The 20,987-nt window shown below is 49.3% G+C and overlaps 1 protein-coding gene across 3 annotated transcripts; it reads right to left on the bottom strand.

The window, feature by feature from the left end:
* Nucleotides 1-6,201: 6,201 nt before the first annotated feature.
* Gpr108 (G protein-coupled receptor 108) lies at nt 6,202-19,229 on the bottom strand. 3 transcript variants are annotated; one of them, XM_021149137.2, is made up of 17 exons: nt 19,072-19,229; nt 18,318-18,437; nt 16,902-16,952; nt 16,637-16,719; nt 15,845-15,966; nt 14,410-14,612; nt 14,207-14,311; nt 9,291-9,424; nt 9,112-9,187; nt 8,685-8,758; nt 8,460-8,577; nt 8,123-8,253; nt 7,953-7,996; nt 7,638-7,687; nt 7,420-7,503; nt 7,202-7,326; nt 6,202-6,641 (listed from the first exon to the last, which is right to left on the bottom strand). In XM_021149137.2, exons 1-17 carry the CDS (start codon nt 19,195-19,197, stop codon nt 6,569-6,571), a joined length of 1,719 nt encoding a protein of 572 aa, XP_021004796.1. In that variant the 5' UTR covers nt 19,198-19,229; the 3' UTR covers nt 6,202-6,568. The 3 variants fall into 3 exon arrangements, with proteins under 3 accessions (XP_021004796.1, XP_021004797.1, XP_021004798.1); XM_021149138.3 differs by having other exon boundaries at nt 9,112-9,181; XM_021149139.2 differs by having other exon boundaries at nt 14,410-14,591.
* Between the last annotated feature and the right edge of the window lie 1,758 nt (nt 19,230-20,987).

The raw sequence follows: 20,987 nt of genomic DNA, 5'->3' as shown, positions 1-20,987 counted from the left end.
GGCTGGCTCTCCCTACCCCCAAGGTCTTGCTAAATTAGTGGGTCGAGACACACCCTGGGTATCAGTATTTACCTTACAATTCAGAACAGTAGCAAAATTAGAGTTGTGAAGTGGCAATGAAATAATTTTATGATTGGGGGTCAGCACAACGTGGAAGGGTGGCAGGTTCAGGAAGGTGGAGACCACTGTGCTCAACAGTTCTGAACTCCTACCTCTACCTCCTCAGTTGCTGGGCATTACCCAAGCCCTACTTATGAATTTATAATCCAAGTCTTTCCTATGAGGAGGATAAGGGGTGAGGGCATGTCCCAGCCCAGAGTCCCAGCTCTGTGGAGTATTTTCTGAAGTGGGAAAGAATTCTGGTTTTTTGAGGATCTGGGAGGGTTTCTTGGCAGTGGGACAGTTAAGCTTTCGTTTTGAAGGCTGCCTAGTAGTTCACCCTCCGGGGGGTATGCTTGCTTTCTAGGGAAAAGAATGAGGTGGACCTTACCTATCCTGTCACTCAGGGTGGCTGAATGACTCTGGTGGGCTTTGAGAGTCATGGAGGAAAAGCCTGCTCTTGTCTCTGCCTCTAGGACTTGTCCTGCCCCTACGAGGACATTATCTCTTTCAGTTGTGTTGGTTTTGTGGTTGTAGGCAGATAATGATTCACAATGCTTAGTTGGTTTTTGTTTGTTTTTTGGTTTTTTGAGACAAAAGTACAAATAGTGGCTTTGGAATGTAGCTCAGTGAGAAAGTGCTTCCATACTCAGTAGCATAGGATTGATTCTGGTGGCACACATCTGTCATCCCAGCACGAGATGCAGGAGTTCAAAGTCAACCTCGCTATGTAGCGAGGTTAGAGGCCAGCTTGGGCTACGTGACACCATTTCTTTTCTTTTTAAAATATTTATATGTATGTGTTGGAGTGTTTTGCCTGTATGTATGTATGTATGTATGTGTGTGTATGTGTGTATGTATGCATGTATGTATGTATGTGTATATGTATGTATATATGTGCATCATGTGTATGCCTGATGCCTACAGAGGCCAGAAGACGACTTTGGATCCCTGGATCTAGAATTGCAGGTGTTTTTGTGTGCCTCATGTGGGTGTTGGGAACCAAGTACAAATCCTCTGTATGGGCAACCAGTGAGTCATCTCTCCAGCCACACAGACCCTGTTTTTAGAACAGCCGATTCTGGTCCATCATGACCAACACACAGGTTTCACAGTAACCATTAACCTCCTCTCTGTATTGTTCTCCCAGCTTCCCTGAGGGCCGTCTGAGGGCCATCTTGCTTTCTGTGTGTGACAGATTTGCCTCAACAATTGTTCCAGATCAATGCTCAGGGAGATTTCTCCTCCTCGCTGCCAACTGCCTCCCGCCCTGGCACTTTATGTGAAAGCAACCAATGTATGCTGAAAACAGACTTCCGGGGTCACCAACCAACTCAGTGCCCACTTCCTCTCTGAGCTGCCACTCAGCAGCCATGGGAGAGCCTGGGGTCTGAGTCTCTTCCTGCAAAGCATGGTATTAACACGGTTAGCTGTTGTCCCCTGGGGTTGCTGGATGTGATCTTGCTAGATCTTGCCAGCTCTCTGACTTTGAAGGTTCTACAGATTTATACATCTGCTGGCTAGGTTGCAAATTCCGAGAAATGAATTGCCAAATTCCTGCTGGCCTGGCTATTGGGGCCATGCTAGCTTAGTTCCAGACCTTTGGAGATGGGGTCTATATAGTCCTGGCTGGCAGAGAACTCTCTGCTTCCAAAGTGCTAGCTGGGATTAAAGGGGTGGCCACCACGCTTAGCTGTTTTGTTTGTCTGCTTTCCTGTTGTATGAGACTGACTCTTCATTAGCCTTGGCTGGCTTCAAAGTTCCCATGTAAGGAAGATGACCTTCGACTCCAACTCATCTTTCCGCACCTCCTGAGTGCTGCGGTTGATGGGCAGGTGGATGCAGGTGGTCACCATCACACCTCATTTGTGTGGTTCTTGGGATGTAACCCAGGACTTCATGCATCCCATGTGCTCCACCCACCTCCAGCCCTGGAGCGCTGGGTTGTCATACCCACCGAGTGCCAGTAGTTTTTTTTTGTTGTTGTTGTTTTGTTTGTTTTCTGTAGCCCAGTTTGGTCTGGAACCTGCCAACCTGTGCTGTTCTGGCTCTGGAGTGATGAGCTGACTGGTGGCCACACCCACTTGACTTGGAACTTTTTGAGTCTTGGGTAGTAACTGGAATCTCCTGTCCCTGATGCCTACTGCCACCATGCTGTCCTCTATGACTGGGATGGGAATGGCTGTGGGGAAACACTTCGAACCAAATGCCCAATCCAAGGACAGGTGTTCACGAAACCTTCCATGAAGGGGTTAAGGGGACAGTTTTGCTCTGATTTCCTGTAAAACATTCATTTTTCCTGACCTCTTGGGGCACGGGGTGGCTGGGAGTTAGAACAAACCTGGCTTGTCTTTTAGCTTTTAGAAGGATTGCGACATCCTTTCTGTGGAAGGCAGAAAGGGAGGGGAGAGGAGGGACGGGGGAGGAGGGAGGTGCAGGCACTAGTTTGCCTCCAAAACTGGGGCTCAAGTTTTGAAACTAGTTGTCTGAGTGTCCCCCCTTTGCCAGCTCTGCTTCTCCCTCTGCCCTACTCCAGACACTCAGTTTCTTGGTCTATTTAATGCATCTTAAGACTGCATTTATTTGCTTTTAACACATCTTAAAAATTGCATCTTATTTGTATTTATTATTGTATACACTCATGCATGTGTGGAGGTCAGAGGACAACTTATGGGTGTTCCTTCTTTCCTTCCACTCTGTGTGTGATGGAATTTAGGTTGTCAGGCTTGGCAGCCAACTCTACCACTCCAAGTGAGCCTTCTTCCTGGCCCCATTGTTCACTATTGCATGATTTACCAGCTGGCTTCTTTCCTGCTTAAGGGGTTTGTTTTTTGTCCTCCATGGACTTGCTTACTCTAATGGGTGGAGGTGGGTAACTGTCAGGGCCGATTACAAAACAGCTAACCCTGTGGCTGAGGAGGAAGAAAGATCAATCCTCAACATAATGGCTAGTATTTATTCCTGCTTCTGGGCTGGCTTAGGATGTGGCAAGGGTCTAGACCTTGTCCTCACCCCCTGGAAGTCAGCAGACTGCAGTGCTAGATGCTGGGAGGTAACCAGGAAGTCAGGAGTGGACCAGTGCCCACTGGGAGGGAGAAAGTGAGAGAAGGAAGACAGATGGGGGAATTCCTGAACCCAGTGACTCTCCTCTAGGGAAACAAGAACTTGTGTCCAGAACTTGGGAAGGGAGAGAGTGGGCCAGCAAGGCAGGGAGCTTGTGAGGGGATTCCCAGCAAGTGGGAGCCCCATGTCCATTGGTCTGGTCTCAAGGCTGTTTATAATGCCTTTACATGCATCTATGTAAACTATTTGGCTAAAAAAATTTGCATCTACACACACAATGAAAAAGTAGAGTTATCCCAGGTAGGGTAGTGTATGCCCATCATTCCAACACTTGGGAAGCAGAGGAGGGAACACTGTTATTTGAGACCAATCTGGGGTACATATCAAGACCTGGAGAGATGGCGCACTGGGTTCAAATCCCAGCACTCACATACAAAGCTAGTGATTTGGGCATTTCTGCATCCACTGATAGATACCCTCAGCAGAAGCAGGGATTCCCTGGGCCCTGGGCAAGCTGGCTTGCTGGGCCAGAGGGAGCCAGTAAACTCTCGGTTCAGTGAGAGGCCTTGGTAAGCAAAGAGACGTGCAGAATGAGTACATCACAGTACATCAACTTTGGACCTACACACACACACACACACACACACACACTCTATCACACACATACACACACACTCACACACATGCACACACACACACAGAGACACACACACACAGACACACACACTCACTAACACACACACTCACACACACACAGACACTGGAGAGTAGTGCAAGAAGGTGGTACACGCCTTGCATTCTTCTTGAGAGGCTGAGTCAGGAGGATTGCCACAAGTTCCAAGCCAGCCTGGACTTCTTAGTGAGACTTTGTCTTAAAATTCCAAATGAGCCAGGTGTGGTGGAACGGGCCTGATATCTCAGTACTTGGGAGGATCAGGAATTTGAGGACATCCTTGGGTACTGAGAGTTTAAGGCCAGCCTGGTGTACACGGAACCCGGCCTGACTATATTAAAAGAGCTAAAATAAAATGCTCTTTGAATAAATGATTCTTTTAAAAAATGAGAAATGCCTGGTGTCATGGTGCACCCATTCAGGGAGGCAGAAGAAGGCAAAGCTCTCTGAGTTCCAGGCAGCCTGATCTACACAGCCAGACCCTTCGATCAGTGGTGAGCCCTGGTTTTGGGAGAGGATGAGAGGAAGGGGCGGATCTGAGCTCTTGATTTCACTCTGGACGACCTGGGTGTGGTAACCCCTGTGCACCCCTCACACTCCCTCCACAGGATTCCCTCCATACTTGAAAGCTCTGGCTCCCATCTCCTGCTTCTCCACTTCTAGGAAAGGTCTTTGCTGCATGTCTTTCCTGGAATCCCTGTCTATCTTGCATCCTCCCCCACCCCCACCAGTAACTCATTAACACCTAGGGACCTTGACCCTGCACCGTCCACACAGCCCAGCCGTGACATCAACTTCTTCCCTGAGCCCTGTGTGGATGCTTGCAGCGCCCAGCTGACAGAGGAGGAGGGGGACAAGGGTAGAGTCCAGCCCTGCACCCTCAGCCTGGTCTCCAGGGACTGTGAAATGCACCAAACACAACACTCAGGTAGGTGTCTCTCACACCCCTCCCTTCTCTGTTCTTTCTTCCCTCCCCTTGCTCTTGCCATTTTTTTTTTTTTTTTTTTTTTGTTAGACATTTTCACTGCTCCTGAGCCCAGGAGGTCAGGCGTGAAGGCTATGCAGGTCATTCCCCTGCTCTCCACTCAGCTCGCTTCCCATTCCCGAGTCCTGTGAGGACATGGGGCCGACCCCACAAGGGTGCCCTCATCTGCCTCACCTTTAGATTGTTCCTTAACCCTCATCCTCAGAGCCCCTCTGCTGCCTGTTGAAGACTAGGCTGTGTTCATCTTTGGAGTGGGGAGGCTTATCACTACCCTACTTCAGCATCTACAACTGCACAGGGCCCGAGTCTCCTCTTGATTGGGCCCTAGCACAGCGCCTCAGGAATCTGTTTTTGAGACTCTGCCTGTTGCTGCCTCAGCCAGGGCTGGCTCCACCTCCCACCACCCTCTCCGTGCACCTCCCCAGCCTATGGTGCTTCTGCTAGCTGGCTGCGCTTTTTTATGTGTCTGGGCTGCAGCTGGTTTCTTTTCCTTACAGTGGAAGCCTTCACCTGGGCCTCTCTCCTCTCCTCCACACCCTGCCACCATGATGCCTCTGCACTTGCTCTATAAGACATTCCTGGGTATCCTCAGGGGAAGGCAGAGGAGAGCCATCTTGAAGAGCTAACTCTAAGGGAATCTCCAGAGATCAGGCCGAGGCTGTTGCTTGACCCTCATGCCCATGTCTATCCATTTCCACACAGACAGGACCTTGCTCTCTAGCCCAGGCGAGGCTCAAACCCTAGTTAACTCTCAGCTTTCTGAATGTTGGAGTTATAGGCTTGAACCATCATGCCGGGCAGCCATTACTTTTACTGGGTGGCCTCAGGTACTTGGCATTCATTAACCCACACTGACTGTGTGTCTGCAGGTGTGGTGGCCATAGGTCAGCCTTGCCTGCTGTTGCTCAGGGGCCACCCATCCCAGTTCTGAAGCAGTGTAATCTAAAGGGCCTGGGCTGCATGAAGTAGGCTAGGCTGGCTAGGTGGCCAGGACTAGGGATCTGCTGCCTCCATCTCCTCAGTGCCAGGATTGCAAGCTTACACAGATCCTTTTTTTTTGTTGTTGTTTTTTGTTTTTCGAGGCTTACACAGATCTTTACGGAAGCTTTAGGATCTGTGTTCCAGTCCTGGCAAGACATGGCAAGCACTTCACCCACCATTCCTACGCTCCGGTGGTGTCCTCTTCAGGGGACACGGGTTCGGCATCACCTTTCCTTTTACCTTCCAGACTTCTGTGGCTGGGTCAGTTCCTGTGTGACCCTCAAACTGAGGCTGGTGACTTGAAAGATCCTTAAGGGTTGGGATGGGAGTGGGGACTTGGTCATGATGTCCCCAGCAGCCAGGGCTCAGCACAGCTTTAGCTCAACAGGTGGTCCTCCCCTCACTGTGAATTCTGCTTTTTCTTTATTTGTTTACTAATCAAGGTTTTATGAAGCCCAGGCTCTCCAGAGCAATAGGATGACAGGCACGTGCCACCGCATGAACTGAGAATTCAGGGTTTGAGATCATAAATGCAGCCTGCCTTAGATACTCAGAACCCTCAAAGTCAAGAGACTGGTCCTTATAGTACCACAAGAGGCTGAACTGCTCCCTGGTGAGGAGAGGGCGTCTTTTCTGAAGGCTCCTTGGGGATCCACATCCTGGATGCCTTGTCCGCAGCGTTCCCTCCGGCTCCCTGCACACTTGGGGACAAGTGTAGGAGTGCGAGGTGCAGGAGGTCTGAGGGCGGCTCACTGGACACAGGGAAGTCACAACAGCTCCCGGCCACTGGCTGTCTTGTTAACTTTGGACAGGCCTTCCCGAAACCCAGAGTCTGTCATCCTGAGAGAGGGTACATAGCAGAAGCAAAGTCTAACAGCTGACTGGGAGCAGACTCTGTCCAGGAGCCGCTTTAGCCCCCACCTGCTCTCATCCCATCCTTCCCTTCCCCAACCCCAGGCCTAGCCCAGTGGTTAGTACATGGGTCTTCTATCCCTGCTGTCAAACCTGCCTAGCTCCCGCCACCCCAGAACTGTCCAGTCCTGACTCAGCTTGCCTCTAAGGCTCCGCAGACATGGGTGCCATAGCCCACCATTCCCTACCAATATTCTAATCCCACCTCTACAGTAATTCCAGACCTGTCCATCCTCCAAGCTGCCCACTAATCCACATCCCTGTAGAGTACCTAGATCCTACCCCTCACCCTCCACAGCTCGCCTCAAAGCCAGCTCTGTCCCATTCCTAGGCATCTTTAAGCAGCACTGGGACCAGCATTAGAGCCACCCATACCTTACCTTTAAGCACCTTTTGGCCCCACCTCCCACAGTCCTGCCCTATGGCCCAGTGCTCTGGGCCAGTTCCAGAGACACCTTGGTCCTGCCACACCCCATAGCTTTGCTCACACTTGCTCCATCTGTACGTCTTCCTCATCCTCCTGTGGCAGCTGCAGGTATGGGTTGTCCCCAGCTGGCTGGAACTTGTAGCCGGTGAGCACGAAGAAGGCCAGTGTGGAACTCTCCACCAAGAGCTGGGGGTGGGGCATGGGGTGAGGTGGGGCTTCCTGGTCACCCACACTCCCAATGAATGACCCATACCCTCCTGGGGACTCCACCTTGCTCACCTGGTACAGCCACTGCCACTGGAAGGGCACTGCTACTTGCAGCAGAATGGCGATGATGCGCGTAAAGTAGATATAGCAGATGACCTGGGGGCACGGGGTTGGCAGGGGCAGGGGAGAGGGAGGTATGGACACAGGACAGAGGTCAGGTCAAGGCTAGGTGCTCAGGGGCAGAGGGCAGTGGGGAGGGACTCAGGCCTGTGGGAAGGCAGGACTCCTACCATGACGTAGTAATGTCGGAACAGCTTCAGCCTGGCCAGGTTCACTGCCACTGTGGGTGGGCACAGAGTAGGGTAAGGGGGGTGGGGGGAGGATAACGAAAACTGGCAGGAGGGGAGGGCAGTGGAAAAGGGGACAAGGTGTGGGGAGTGGTCCCGGGGCAATAGGATGAACAATAGCAAAAGTAATTGAGAAGTGTGTGCGGGTGACTGGGGACAGACAGAGGAGTAAGACGCACAGCCGTGGAGACAGTGGCCCCCAGCACCTGGTGTCAGAGAGAAAGCAGGGCTGGGACAAAGTCCAGGAGGAGGTCTCACCCTTCCCATCAGTGCCGGATGCATCCTGCAGATGCCGAATGGACCTGGACAGGTGGAGGGATATGGGAAGTGTTCAGTACTGACCCTGCCCAGAGTACAGGAGTCTTCTGTTGGGTAGGGCAGGGGCCTCAGTGGGGCTGGTAGGCAGGCAGGCAGGTCCGGGTCCTCACCAGACCACTGGGAAAAGGATGGCACCACAGCAGATGAGATCCACCAGGAACAAGATCTCCTTCCAGAGTCCATAGTCGCTGGCACCCTCCTCACGGGACTCAATGACAATGTATGCTACATTAGCCAGGACCTGTGGGGATGGCAGGGGGCCAGGTGGTATTGTCCCCAACACCACAGACGGAATTCCCTTCCTGTATGTCACCAGAACCACCCAGCCTGTATCAATCCCCAGCATTCCTCTCTGAATCTCTCCTTATATGTCTCCATTGTCTCCTGAGACTCTCTCCCTGCACCTTTCTTGGGACCCCCCCCCCCCAGCCTCCACCCCCCCAATACCTGCAGGGGAATCACAATCCCAAAAATCTTCTTCTCCTTGTCCGACAGCATATACTTCACAAAGGCCCAGCCTGAGCCGATCAAGGCAATGGTGATGAAGAGAAGGGCGCCCTTCAGCCTGGGAGACCAGGGGGTGGGGTGGAGGGGTGTGTGTCTGATAATGAGGTGGGGACCCAGCCCTCCCTGCCTGCCTCCCCCACCTGTGTGCAAAGCTGGGCGACTCACAGGTGTGTGATATAGTGCATGACCGCGAGGCCTTCGATGGGGTGGCCCTGGCTGTTGATGAAGTAGTAGTTGATCTGGAGGTGGGCAGATGCATGAGCAGTCAGAGAGGAGGATGGGTACAGGGGAGGGGGGAAGTTAGGAACACAGAGAATAATTATGGAACAAGCAGGTGACTGGGGGTGGGGTGAGATGAAGGTTACAGTCAGTCACCACGGGCTCCCTCCACCCAAGAGACAGGTTAGGTGGGGGGATGGTCAGACAATAGGGTGGACAGTCAGCACTGACTGTGCCAATGGATGTTCCTGGAGGGTTGGTGGCGAGAGCTGGGCTGAGCGGAAGAGAGATGAAATGGACAAGGTGCACAGGCAGACAGATGTCCCATCTCACCATCCCACCCTTGTGTTGTCACCGGGCCCTGTGTGCTCACGCTGTGGAAGAGTAGGGAGACACTCTTGGTGAACGCCAGGGCTGCCATGAGCCAGTGGATCTTGAAGACACTGTATCTGACAGAGGGAGGATGGGGTAGAGAGTGTTCGCTGAGGTGAACCCTCATGTGAGGCCCACAGAGGAGAGGGAAGGCGAGGGTGGGGTAGAGAGGGGCTTTACGTGTTCTTGCAGAGCACGGACACCCAGAAGATGTCTGCGGCCAGAAAGCAGGCAGACATGATCAGGTAGAGTTTGAAGAGGGGGATTTCGGCTGCTGACAAGAAGCCTTCTGGATTCTTCTCCCGGATCATCACCTGGAAGAGAAGGGGTGTGTGTGTGTGTGTGTGTGTGTGTGTGTGTGTGACAATTCAGGTAGATGGCCTTGCCCCTGTAGCTCTAGCTTTGGGTTTCATAAAGTTCTAGTCTCTAGCTCTCCATCTTTCTAGCTAGAAACTCAGTTGGTCCTGTCTCTCAAATGGGTATACAGCCTTAAACCAGAAGCCAGAGGACTGGCATTGGAACCCCAGAAGAACCAACACCCAAGGATGACCCAGTGTCTGTAAAAAGGAAGTGGGTATTTGTATAGAGTCTCCCACATCTCCAGAAGGCTCTGAACAGCTGAACAAGCATGCCAGGGATACAGAGGTGTTACATGAAGTTGATTAGGAGACATCAGGAGGGTCTGCACTGAGAGATGACCCTGTGCCACAGCTCTCCATACCTAAATTCCTCCTGGAGGGAACAGGTCTCCCAGGAGTACTGACACACAGGCTTGTATGAGGGACAAGCCACAGTCTGAGATAGGAAAACCAGTTAACACCAGAGATTAATTAAATGGCAAGAGGCAAGGGCAAGAACATAAGCAACAGAAACCAAGGCTACTTGGCACCATCAGAACCCAGTTCTCCCACCACAGCAAAGCCTGGTTACCCCACAACACCAGAAAAGTAAGACTCTGAATTAAAATCACATGTCTTGATGATGATAGAGGACTTTAAGAATGACATAAATAACTACCTTAAAGAAATAAAGGAGAACACAGGCAAGCAGCCAGAAAACCTTAAAAGAGGAAACAGAAAAATCCCTCAAAGAATTACAGGAAAACACAACCAAACAGGTGAAGGAATTGAACAAAACCATCTAGGATCTAAAAATGGAAACATAACCAATAAAGAAATTACAAAGGGAGAGAACCTGGATTTAGAAAACCTAGGAAAGAGATCAAGAGTCATAGATGCAAACATCACCAACAGAATACAACAGATAGAAGAGAGAATCTCAGGTGCAAAAGATACCATAGCAAACATTGACACAACAGTCAAAGAAAATGCAAAATGCAAAAAGTTCCTAGCCCCAAACATCCAGGAAATCCAGAACACACTGAAAAGTCCAAACCGAAGGATAATAGGCATAACAGAAAGTGAAGATTCCTAAGTTAAAGGGCCAGCAAATGTCTTTAACAAAATTATAGAAGAAAACTTATCTAATCTAAAGAAAGAGATGCCCATGAACATACAAGAAGCCTACAGAACTCCAAATAGACTGGACCAGAAAAGAAATTCCTCCTGTCACTTAATAATCAAAACACCAAATGCACTAAACAATGAAAGAATACTAAAAGCAGTAAGGGAAAAAGGTCAAGCAACATATAAAGGCAGACCTATTCAGAATTACACCAGAATTCTTGTCAGAGACTATGAAAGCCAGAAGATACTGGGCAGGTATCATACAGACCCTAAGAGAATACAAGTGCTAGTCCAGGCTACTATACCCAGCAAAACTCTCAATTACCATAGATGGAGAAACCAAGATATTCCATGACAAAAATAAATTTACACAATATCTTTCCACAAGTACAGCCCTACAAAGGATAATAGATGGAAAAGTCCAACACAAGGAGGGAAACTACACCCTAGAAAAAGCAAGAAAGTAATCTTCTTTCAACAAAACCCAAAAGAAGATAGCCACGCAAACATAAAAATAACATAAAAAATAAACAGGAAGCAACAATCACTATTCCCTAATATCTCAACATCAATGAACTCAATTCCCCAATAAAAAGACATAGAGTAACAGACTGGATACATAGACAGGACCTAGCATTTTGCCACATACATGAAATGCACCTCAGTGTCAAAGACAGACACTACTACAATTTTCCAAGCAAACGGTCCCAAGAAACATTCTAATATCAAATAAAATCAACTTTCAACCAAAAGTTATTAAAAAGGATAAGGAGGGCTGGAGAGATGGCTCAGCAGTTAAGAGCACTGACTGCTCTTCCAAAGGTCCCGAGTTCAAATCCCAGCAACCACATGGTGGCTCACAACCATCTGCAATGAGATCTGATACCCTCTTCTGGTGTGTCTGAAGACAGCTACAGTGTACTCATATATAATAATAAATAAATCTTTAAAAAAAAAAGGATAAGGAAAGACACTTCATACTCATCAAAGGAAAAAAATCTACCAAGATGAACTACTAATTCTGAATATCTATGCTCCAAATGCAAGGGCACCCACATTCATAAAAGAAACTCTACTAAAGCTCAAAGCACACATTGAACCTCACATAATAATAGTGGGAGACTTCAACACCCCACTCTCATCAATGGACAGATCGTGGAAACACAAACTAAACAGAGATACAGTGAAACTAACAGAAGTTATGGACCTAATGGATTTAAAAGATATCTATAAAACATTTCATCCTAAATCAAAAGATTATACCTTCTTCTCAGCACCTCTTCTCCAAAATTGACCATATAATCGGTCACAAATCAGACCTCAACACATATAAAAAGATTGAAGTAATCCCATGCCTCTTATCAGATCACTACAGATTAAGGCTGGTCTTCAATGGCAACAGAAACAACAGAAAGCCCACATACATGGACGCTGAACAATGCTCTACTCAATGATAACTTGGTCAAGGAAGAAATCGAGAAAGAAATTAGAGACTTTTTAGAATTTAATGAAAATGAAAGTACAACATACCCAAACTTATGGGACACAATGAAAGCAGTGCTAAGAGGAAAACTCATAGCTCTGAGTGCCTCCAAAAAGAAACTAGAGAGAGCCTACACTAGCAGCTTGACAGCACACCTAAAAGGAAGCAAATTCACCCAAGAGAGTAGTAGACAGCAGGATATAATCAAACTCAGGGCTGAAATCAACCAAGTAGAAACAAAAAGAACTATACAAAGAATCAACCAAACTAGGAGCTAGTTTTTTAAGAAAATTAACAAGATAGATAAATCCTTAGCCAGAATAACTAGAGGGCACAGGGACAGTATCCTAATTAACAAAATCAGAAATGAAAGGGGAGATACAACAACAGAAACTGAGGAAATTTAAAAAAAATCATCAGATTCTACTACCAAAAGCCTATACTCAACATAACTGAAAATTCTGGATGAAACGGACAATTTTCTAGAGAGATACAAAATCCAAAGTTAAATCAGGATCAGATAAACCATCTAAAGAGTCCCATAACCCCTAAAGAAATAGAAGCAGTCATTAAAAGTCTCCCAACCAAAAAAAGCCCAGGACCAGATGGGTTTAGTGCAGAGTTCTATCAGACCTTCAAAGAAGAACTAATACCAATACTCTTCAAACTATTCCACAAAATAGAAACAGAAGGAATACTATCCAATTCATTCTATGAAGCCACAGTTATGCTGCGTATTCTCCCTGGAGATGGAATGGTTTCTGTGTAATCAGGAACTTGTCACAATTTCCTCTCATAGAGGACTTCATAAGAGATTTTTTTTTTCTACTTCTAACATGTTTAACGTTCCAAACAGATTTAAAAAACTGGTTGAGTGCATATTACTTTTAGGTTCAGAAGATATCATGTACATTTAAGAGGTGTTTAACGATTATAAATTATTTTGATGACTTAAAAAATGTCAATACTGAGTTGTATATTTTAAAATAAATTTTATTAGTTTAATAAAAACAAAATTTACACCCCACCCCCCAAAAAAGGGGAGACACCAGGAAAAAAGTGACCCACAGTAGTCTAATACCATGTACCCATGTTGTGATTGGACCATTCAGGGCATACTGTGTGATCTGTCTGTGTGTGTGTGTAGGCCAATGACAGCTTCAGGCAGCACCTTGAGACACATGTCTTTAAGGCAGGAGAGAACTGACTCCTGCACCTTGCCCTCCAACCTCCACATGCATTGCACAAACACTCACATTCAAAATCAATGTAAACCAAGTCTTTAGGATGCTTGTGACGTCTGAGCATACATGAGGCTGTGGAGGCAGCTCATGTAAGGTGCTTGCCTTGCGAGCATGAGGAGCAGAGTTCAGGTCCCCAGAATGCACCAGGGATGGTGCCATCTGCCTGAGATCCCGACACGGAAGCCGAGACAGGAGGAGCCCTCCCCTTGCTAGCTAGCTTGACACAATCTGTGAGCTTTGAGCCAGTCAGAGACCCCGTTGCAAAAAGCAAGGCGAACTGCGTGTAGTGTCACACTCCTTTAATCCCAGCACTCAGGGGCAGGTGGAGCTCTTTGAGTGCAATGCCAACCTGGTAGTGAGCTCTGGGCCAGCCTGGGCTACAAAGTGAGGCCCTGCCTCAAACCAAACCAAACTAAAGCAAACAACAACAGTATGGAGATAGACAGCATCCTGGGGAATCCACTTGGTTAACTAATTTCTATATGTACATGATACAAGCACACCTGTACATATGAACACATACACACTTCTGAATACATCTGGAACAGGTACAATTTTTGTCTTCCCTTAAATACTTTCAATCAGAGGAGGGGTGGATACCCTATCTTGCATGTCCCACAAAAGCCCAATGAAGGACTTTCAAGAAGTTCATCCAGTGGGTGGCAAGATGGCTCAATGGGTAAAGAAGCTTGCTGCCAAACATGATGACCTGAGTTCGATCTATGGGACCCACATGGAAGAAGAGACAACTGACTCCTGAGCGCTGTCCTCTGACCTCCACACATGTGCTGTGATGGCTCCTCCCTCTCTCCCAATAAGTAAAGTGTGATTAGAAAAACAAAGAAAACCACAGAATGCGGACACAGCTGCTCAGCTGTGTGCTACACTTATCCGGACACTCACAGTGAGGTCGAATGGCTGCTCCTGGCCTGGGATGGAGTTGTTACAGTTGTGGAAGTTGAGGCTGTACTGGCCTTCCTCAGCCCTGGAGCTGATCACAATGTGGAACTGGTCATATGGGGAGAAAGGGATGTCAGTCTGGAGGGTTCCTTAGCCGTGGCCCGGTTTGGGGGAGGTGGGGACATGAGGGCAGGGCAGATACTCACACTGAAGTTGTAGGAGTCATTGAGGTGGCCCAGTCCCAACACCAGATCCTTCTCCTTCCCACTGGGGTCCTGTGTGGGTGGCTGTCTCTCGGATGAGTGCCTGTGTCCCCCTGGGGTAGTTTTATTCCCTGAAACCTGGGGCGCTGTAGGCTTTGTCTGGTTCTGCTTGACTGCAGACATCTCTGTAGGAGATGGGTGAATGACTGTCAAAAGACACATGGGCAGAAAATTCGGGGTACGTCCAGGGCAGCAATAGTGGATGGCATGCAGGAAGAGCTGCAGTGTACAAGTGAGCTCCCTGGAGATGGCCCACTGCCTTGCGTGGCTAAGATGGGAGGGCTCTGGTGAGACACAGCCCCAGAGACTTCGTCCCAGGATTGCTTCTTGCTACTGGTATGTTTCCTCATGTTTGTCATTGCCACATTCCTCACACACTTGACTTGGTGTGAGTGGACACCAGGAGACCCTCACTGCCTATAGCCTGGTGTGAGATTACTTCTGGGTGATACCCCACCCTATTGGGTAAATTTCCTGTAGATCAACATGAAGATCAACTTTCATGAATGAATGCTGTTGAGACAAATAATGACTTTATAGAATTCCTGATTTGATTCAAATAATTTTAGGAAGAACGTTGAAGGAGATGGTTTTAGTTGTCTTACTAGAAAGATATAATAAAGTTAGAAGACTTAAGAACAGAATGTACCCCCTCTCCTAGAATAAAGGCTGCATAACAAGGAATACAGTGACCATTCATAAATTACACTAAGAAGAGAAACAGGCTTGAGACAGATTTGTAATTAAGGAAAAACATTCATTCTAGGTCAGATCTGAGGATGAAGCCACATGCGTGCACCACGATAAGGCAAGGCCATGTGAAACTGCTGCTCTGAGCTTAGGAGATGACAGACTGAAACACCGCTTTGAACTTAAGATCAACATCCTTCCTTCTGTAACTACCCTTTCGTGTAACATTTTATCTATGAGGTCATTTTTTTTTTCTACATAAAGAGCTGTGTGTCTAAAAAGCTATAAAAGGCTGAAAGCAATAATAAAGTTTTAGTGTAGCCCTTTCCTGCTTCATCCAGAGTGTGTGTGTGTGTGCGCGCGTGCTCACACACGCGCCTGAGTTTTTCTTTCCCCTTTTCTCTGACACATGAAGAGTTAACGGTCTCTGGGCCTCTGGCCTGATCAGCAAGAGGTCTGTGAGCCATAGCGTATAGAGCCCAAGTAGTTAAGTTTCTTTTCTAAATTCCCTGCTGCTATTCACAGGAGCTAAACTGTTAGAAGCCACCACCTTTTGGCCCCAGAACAGCGAGCATTAAACTGCCAAATGTCATCTGCACTGACCCCAGCCACTGATGTCACCCCTGGCTGCCTGCTTTGGTTTAATTTCCCCAGTAGTGTTAAAGCTCTGCAGGCCACCTGGACTTACCGTGGTTGTCCTTGGGGGTGCCTGCTGGGTCTGGTTTCGGGGGACCTGACTGGGTGGGAGCTTCAGGGAGAAGGCCAGGGGAGATGAACAACTTCTGCTCCCCATATTTTCGGACTTGGACCCTGGGGTGAGGGGAGGAATCAGGAAGGGGGAGGTCAGGTATAGAATGTGTAATGGATGCCCTTCTTAAGGGGTTGGTACATTGCTCTGAGCCACTGGTCACCAGCTCTCAGCACCCGGCCATTGCCTATCACAGGAGCTCACACACTCATGGCTGCCTGTAATAGCAACAATCACTGGGAGAGGCCATTTCAGCACCAAATTAAAAGATCACATGGCCCGGTCTACAGAGCGAAGGCCTGCGAGTCAAGATTCTTGGCTGAGGCAGGAGGACTGCAGGTTCAATGTCAGCCTGGGCTACAGAGTGGATTCAAGGCCCAGACTGGTAAAACTTATTGAGATCTTGTCTTAAAAAGTACAAAGAGGGCTGGGGGTTTCTCAGGGGTACTTGACCCCCGCCTTCCCCAGTGAGGGGTTGGGAGTGTGGCTCAGGGATGGAGGTTTCCATCGCCCCCACCCCCCTTAGAGTCCCCTAGTGAGAGGATGGTGGTGTGGCTGGGGTATGGTACTTGCCTATAATTTCTAAGGCAGTGGGTTCAGTGGGTTCAGTTTCCAGCAGCATGTATGTACACACACACACACACACACACACACACACACACACACACACTCATGAAGTACCATGTAGCAAGTGACTAGCTTTCTCCCTAGGGCGGCCCCACCCCAACTCACTGCAGGTCCTTGATATTAATGAGGAACAGGACGAGGAAGTTGCTGCTGTTTCTATCCAGAGGGCATTCATGGGAGTTCCGTCTCTGGGGAGTGGACAGAGGGGGCCGGGGTTACCGCTGGCCCATGGACCCAGCCTTGTTCAGTGTGCTTCTCCATCCACCCACTGCTTTTCCCTGCCCCTCCTTGGCTGTAAGCGTAACATGGAGAAGAGAGGCCCCCAACACCATGCCCATTCTCCCTCATCCCTTCCGATACCTCCACTCACCGAGTAGGAGCGGACACTGCCAGACCGAACTCTGCTCAAGCTGAACCCCACCTGATGGAAAAAGAGGAAAAGGGAAGGGCTCCCAAACTGTCCTCAGCAGCAGAAGAAACGAAGCCTAGTTCTGCTCTGCTCTGAGACAGGGACTAGCCAGGTAGCCCTGGGTGGTAAGGTACTCACTATATTGTCCAGGTTGGAACTTTCAAACTTGCAGCAACCCTACTGCTGCCTCAGCATGCAGCACCGCTACTGGCTCATCTCACAGGTACTGAGCACCCACTATGTGCTAGCTTCTCAGTGTCCTGCCCCATCCTGGACCCACAACGCTCATGCAGATTGCACTTCCTGATTGGTTTGACCCACCTAAAAGGTTAATGGTGCTGGGCAGAACAGAGCACGCTTGCAATTCCAAGGGCTCTGGACTTGAGGCAGAAGGGGCTTCACTTTGAGACTAACTATATGAGATCCTGTCATAAGAGAAGCTGTCAGGAGAGGCTGCTTGCCAGGAGCAGGAGTTCACGCCTTTTAATCCCAGCACTGTGCCGGTATGGATCTGTGAGCTCAAGGTCTACATATTGAGTTCCAAGACCCTGTCTTGAACATTACCTCTCTGCCAGAAAAAATACAAGGCCACTCCCAATGGGTCATTTATATCACACCTCTTCACCCAAGGCTCAGGGAAAGCTACTGAGGAGGAGGAGGAGGAAGAGGAAGAAAAGGAAGAGAAAGAGGAAGAGTCAAGACTGTAAAGGCAGCGGCTGAGGAGGGCAAGAGGGCATTGTCCTCTGAACACAGCAGCTGTGGTTGCCCACACAGGATCGAGTCAGTCAACATTCCAGCATGGAGGGAAGAGGGGTGCTTGAAGCCCTACACCTAACTGGGGAGCTGTGGACAGCTAGCTGATGGATGCTGAGTGAGTGAGAGTATGGCCCCAGGTGAAACAAACAAACAAAAAAGAGCACTGGCCTTTGATCCCAGCACTTGGGAGACAGAGGCTGGCAGATCTCTGAGTCTGTGGCCAGCCTGGTCTACACAGAGTTCCTGGCTATTTGGGGCTACATAGTGAGGCCATATCTTTTTTTAAAAAAAGGACATGAGATTGGGGGGAGTCTGGGAAGGTGGGAACGGATCTTGGAGGAGTTAGGGGGAGAAGCGAGTATGATTAAAATGCATTATATACATGCATATATGTTACATATATACTGTCTGTCTAATTTCTGATCCTCCTGCCTCAGCCAGCAGGGACACTAAGATGACTAATCTGTACCCCCAAACCCAGACTGCATGAGACACTGTATTCATTCTTAGGTTGACAGGTGGGGAAGGCTATGAGACTGGCCACAGATCACACCGGTGAGGGACAGAGTTAAGACAGAATTCCAGAACTTGTGCACTGAGCCCTCCCATAAGCCCCCTCACCTTTGGCAACTTCTTTTCTGTCTCCTGGAGGCTGAGTCGCAGTAAGCTCAGCTCTACTTCCAGGGAACCATTGGTGTAGAATCCGAAGCTGTTCAGTTGGATGTCAGCTCGCTTCTCCCCCTGCAGGAAACCAAAGACATAGTGGCACAAGGGCACTCACCCCACCAAGTCCAGCACTACTGAGTGTTTCCCTGAGCGTCTCTATACATTTTTATTCAGGACAGGAGCACGTGAGAAAGCCTTCCTGGGTACATCGTATTGGTGCTGGTGACATTTTCCTACTTCAGTCCGAGGCAGCTAGAGGGTGGGTTTGCGTGTCCAGGGGGTGAAACCTTGGCAACCCCATGACAGACCCCATATAGACGTGCACCATCCCGAGAGCGGATTACTTAGTTAGGTTGGTGTGAATAGTTTCGACTTCCCGGAAAAGTTTTCGATTCTATCTGGGCTAAATCTTCAAAGTAGTCTCCTGCCACTCCCCTAAATGAATTCCAGGAAGATCCTACCAGGTGGTACCCCTTCCTCCCAGAAGGTCCTATGGTTGTTACCAAGTGTCCCCTGAAAGTTTAAGCGCCAGGAGTCAGGGGTCCCAGGAGATGAAGCCCCGCCCTCTAAGCCAGGCCAACCCATTACGAGCACCGGGCGGGGAGACCCCGGGACGAGACCACTAGCGGCCTGCAGTGGGGGGTGCGGCTGCTCCATCCACCGGCGGAGCTATGGGGGGAGACAGCGAGGCCAGGCCTGCGGGGCTCACTGTGAGAGTCAGCCGGTGGATACGGCCTGAGCAGCCGCTCAGCATCAGCACCAGCAGCGACAAGTATCCCCATCGGCACTGCGTTGGGCTCTCGCCGCTGAGCCCCCTCCTCTCGCTCACTGCCATCTCTGGGGCTGCGACTGCCCCCCCGAACACAGTCTCTGACGCCTGATAAGGCCTACCCACTTTTCAGCCAATAGTCGCACGAAGTGGTCTAGTCACCCAATTAGCAACTGAGATTCTTTTGATTGTCAGAAGGCCTCCCAAATGGGCGTGCTTATCCTTTTCAGCCCCGGCTTTCATACTCTCCAATCGCTAAACAGATTGTCCCGGATGTAGTTTGAGGAACAGGACGATTCACCAATGATCCAGGAACCCATATCCGTCCCTTAAAGCGGAATTCCTTCAGCAACTCTTAACGGTCCAAGACTACATTACCCAGAATATAGAGGGAGCAGATCCGTGCAACGAAGCATGCATAAACTACATTTCCCAGTATTCCCAAGGACGCACTTCCTCTCCCACCCCTCACTTCCCCGGTACCCTGCTCCGGGCCAGAAGTAGAGCTTTTAGTCAACGTATGCGTCTATGAGCTTACCTTGTTTCAACTTTGTTGGGCCACCGAAAATCCTAAACTTCTTCGCACTATGCTGATCTCTAATCCTCGGCTGAATGCCACTGTAGGTCCTACCTGAAGACTCCGCCCTAGGCGTAACCTTGCAGCAGCTGAGTCCCTACTTCAACCTGAAACATTGGCTCCTCAATTCCTACTGAGTCCTCAGATCTGGAAGAGTCCCAGCTGCTGGACCCTAGTTGTAGCTTACAACTCGTAATTAGATTGCTGACCCTGGCGCGAAGCTTCCCACCGTAGTGTGATACCTTTATCGTCACTGGTACTCTGAGTCCTTCTCCACCCTCCTCCACCATCCCTCTACCCCACTTTACATCTCAGAGCTTAGCCCACAAGCCACCAGCAGGTGGGGCCAAGGCCTATTGGAGCCTCTGTTCCACCACTGGCTCCAGGGCGTCTTTCCTCAGAAGTCTAGACTGCTCTTCTAGCTGCAACACAAGGGTGTTTTGACACTTGCGTAGCGGCGGAGAAAGCACCTACAGCTAGGGAGAGTGGGGTGGGAGCCACCAGGGCCTCTTCCTTTTATCCGGGAGCCTTAAGGGGGTTTACAAGGCGTGAAAGGACTTTTATGATTGGGAGGACCCGAAATCCTAAGCCCCAGGGTCCCAGAATCTAGAGGCAGTACTGATTTGGGCCTCTCTTATTGAATGAGGCTGGAAAATGTGTAGTCAAGTGCAAGTGCTCGGTGCTGTGCGTGCATGCGTGTGTGTGTGTGTGTGTGTGTGTTTGTGAGTGTGTGCCTAGCCCAGAACGGTGCCCAAAGGACAACCTGTCCTCTGTTTCTCAGAGGAGACTCTGGCGGGAAGGAAGAGAAGTCAGGATGCGGTGGGGGTGGGGGGTGCTAATGGACCTGGCCTTGGCTGGATGTGCATCCTGGGCAAGATCGAAGTCATCCCATCTCTGTGGCCGGAGGGAAACAGACTATTAGTGGGACGAAATGGAGATTTCTGGAGCCGAGTAGGTCCCCGCAAGAGCCTAATGACCAACCACAGATTTTCCCTGCCATGGAGTGGGGAGACGTGGGAAAGACTGCTTGGATTTGGGGTTTTGATCTCTTGACCCTTTATAAAAAATGTGAAGTTGAAAGGAAAGGATGAATAGTTTGGGATGGCAGAGGAGAGAAATTTGGGGTACAAATTTGGAAAATAAATCAAGGCGTCCTTTGAGGTGGCGCATGGCCCTTTAATGGGGGGCGGGGCATCATTTGGACTCCGCCCTCAGAGCCCCCCGCTGGGGGCTCGGCAGAGTAGAGGCGTGGAAAGGCACGAAGGGGCGTTGTAATCTA

This window comes from Mus caroli, unplaced genomic scaffold (assembly GCF_978045245.1).
Source record: "Mus caroli unplaced genomic scaffold, Mus_caroli_1 scaffold_18, whole genome shotgun sequence".
NCBI classification, from domain to species: domain Eukaryota; kingdom Metazoa; phylum Chordata; class Mammalia; order Rodentia; family Muridae; genus Mus; species Mus caroli.
Note: the sequence above shows the minus strand (reverse complement) of the source record. Positions and strands in the feature narration are given on the sequence as shown.

Coding starts and splice junctions, on each gene's coding strand:
- Gpr108 (XM_021149137.2), bottom strand. CDS start 19,197: ATGGCAGTGAGCGAGAGGAGGGGGCTCAGCGGCGAGAGCCCAACGCAG. Junction 8,759..9,111: donor TCTCCCTACTCTTCCACAGC/GTGAGCACACAG, acceptor GCCCACCTCCAG/ATCAACTACTACTTCATCAA. Junction 7,327..7,419: donor AGTGGCAGTGGCTGTACCAG/GTGAGCAAGGTG, acceptor CCCCACCCCCAG/CTCTTGGTGGAGAGTTCCAC.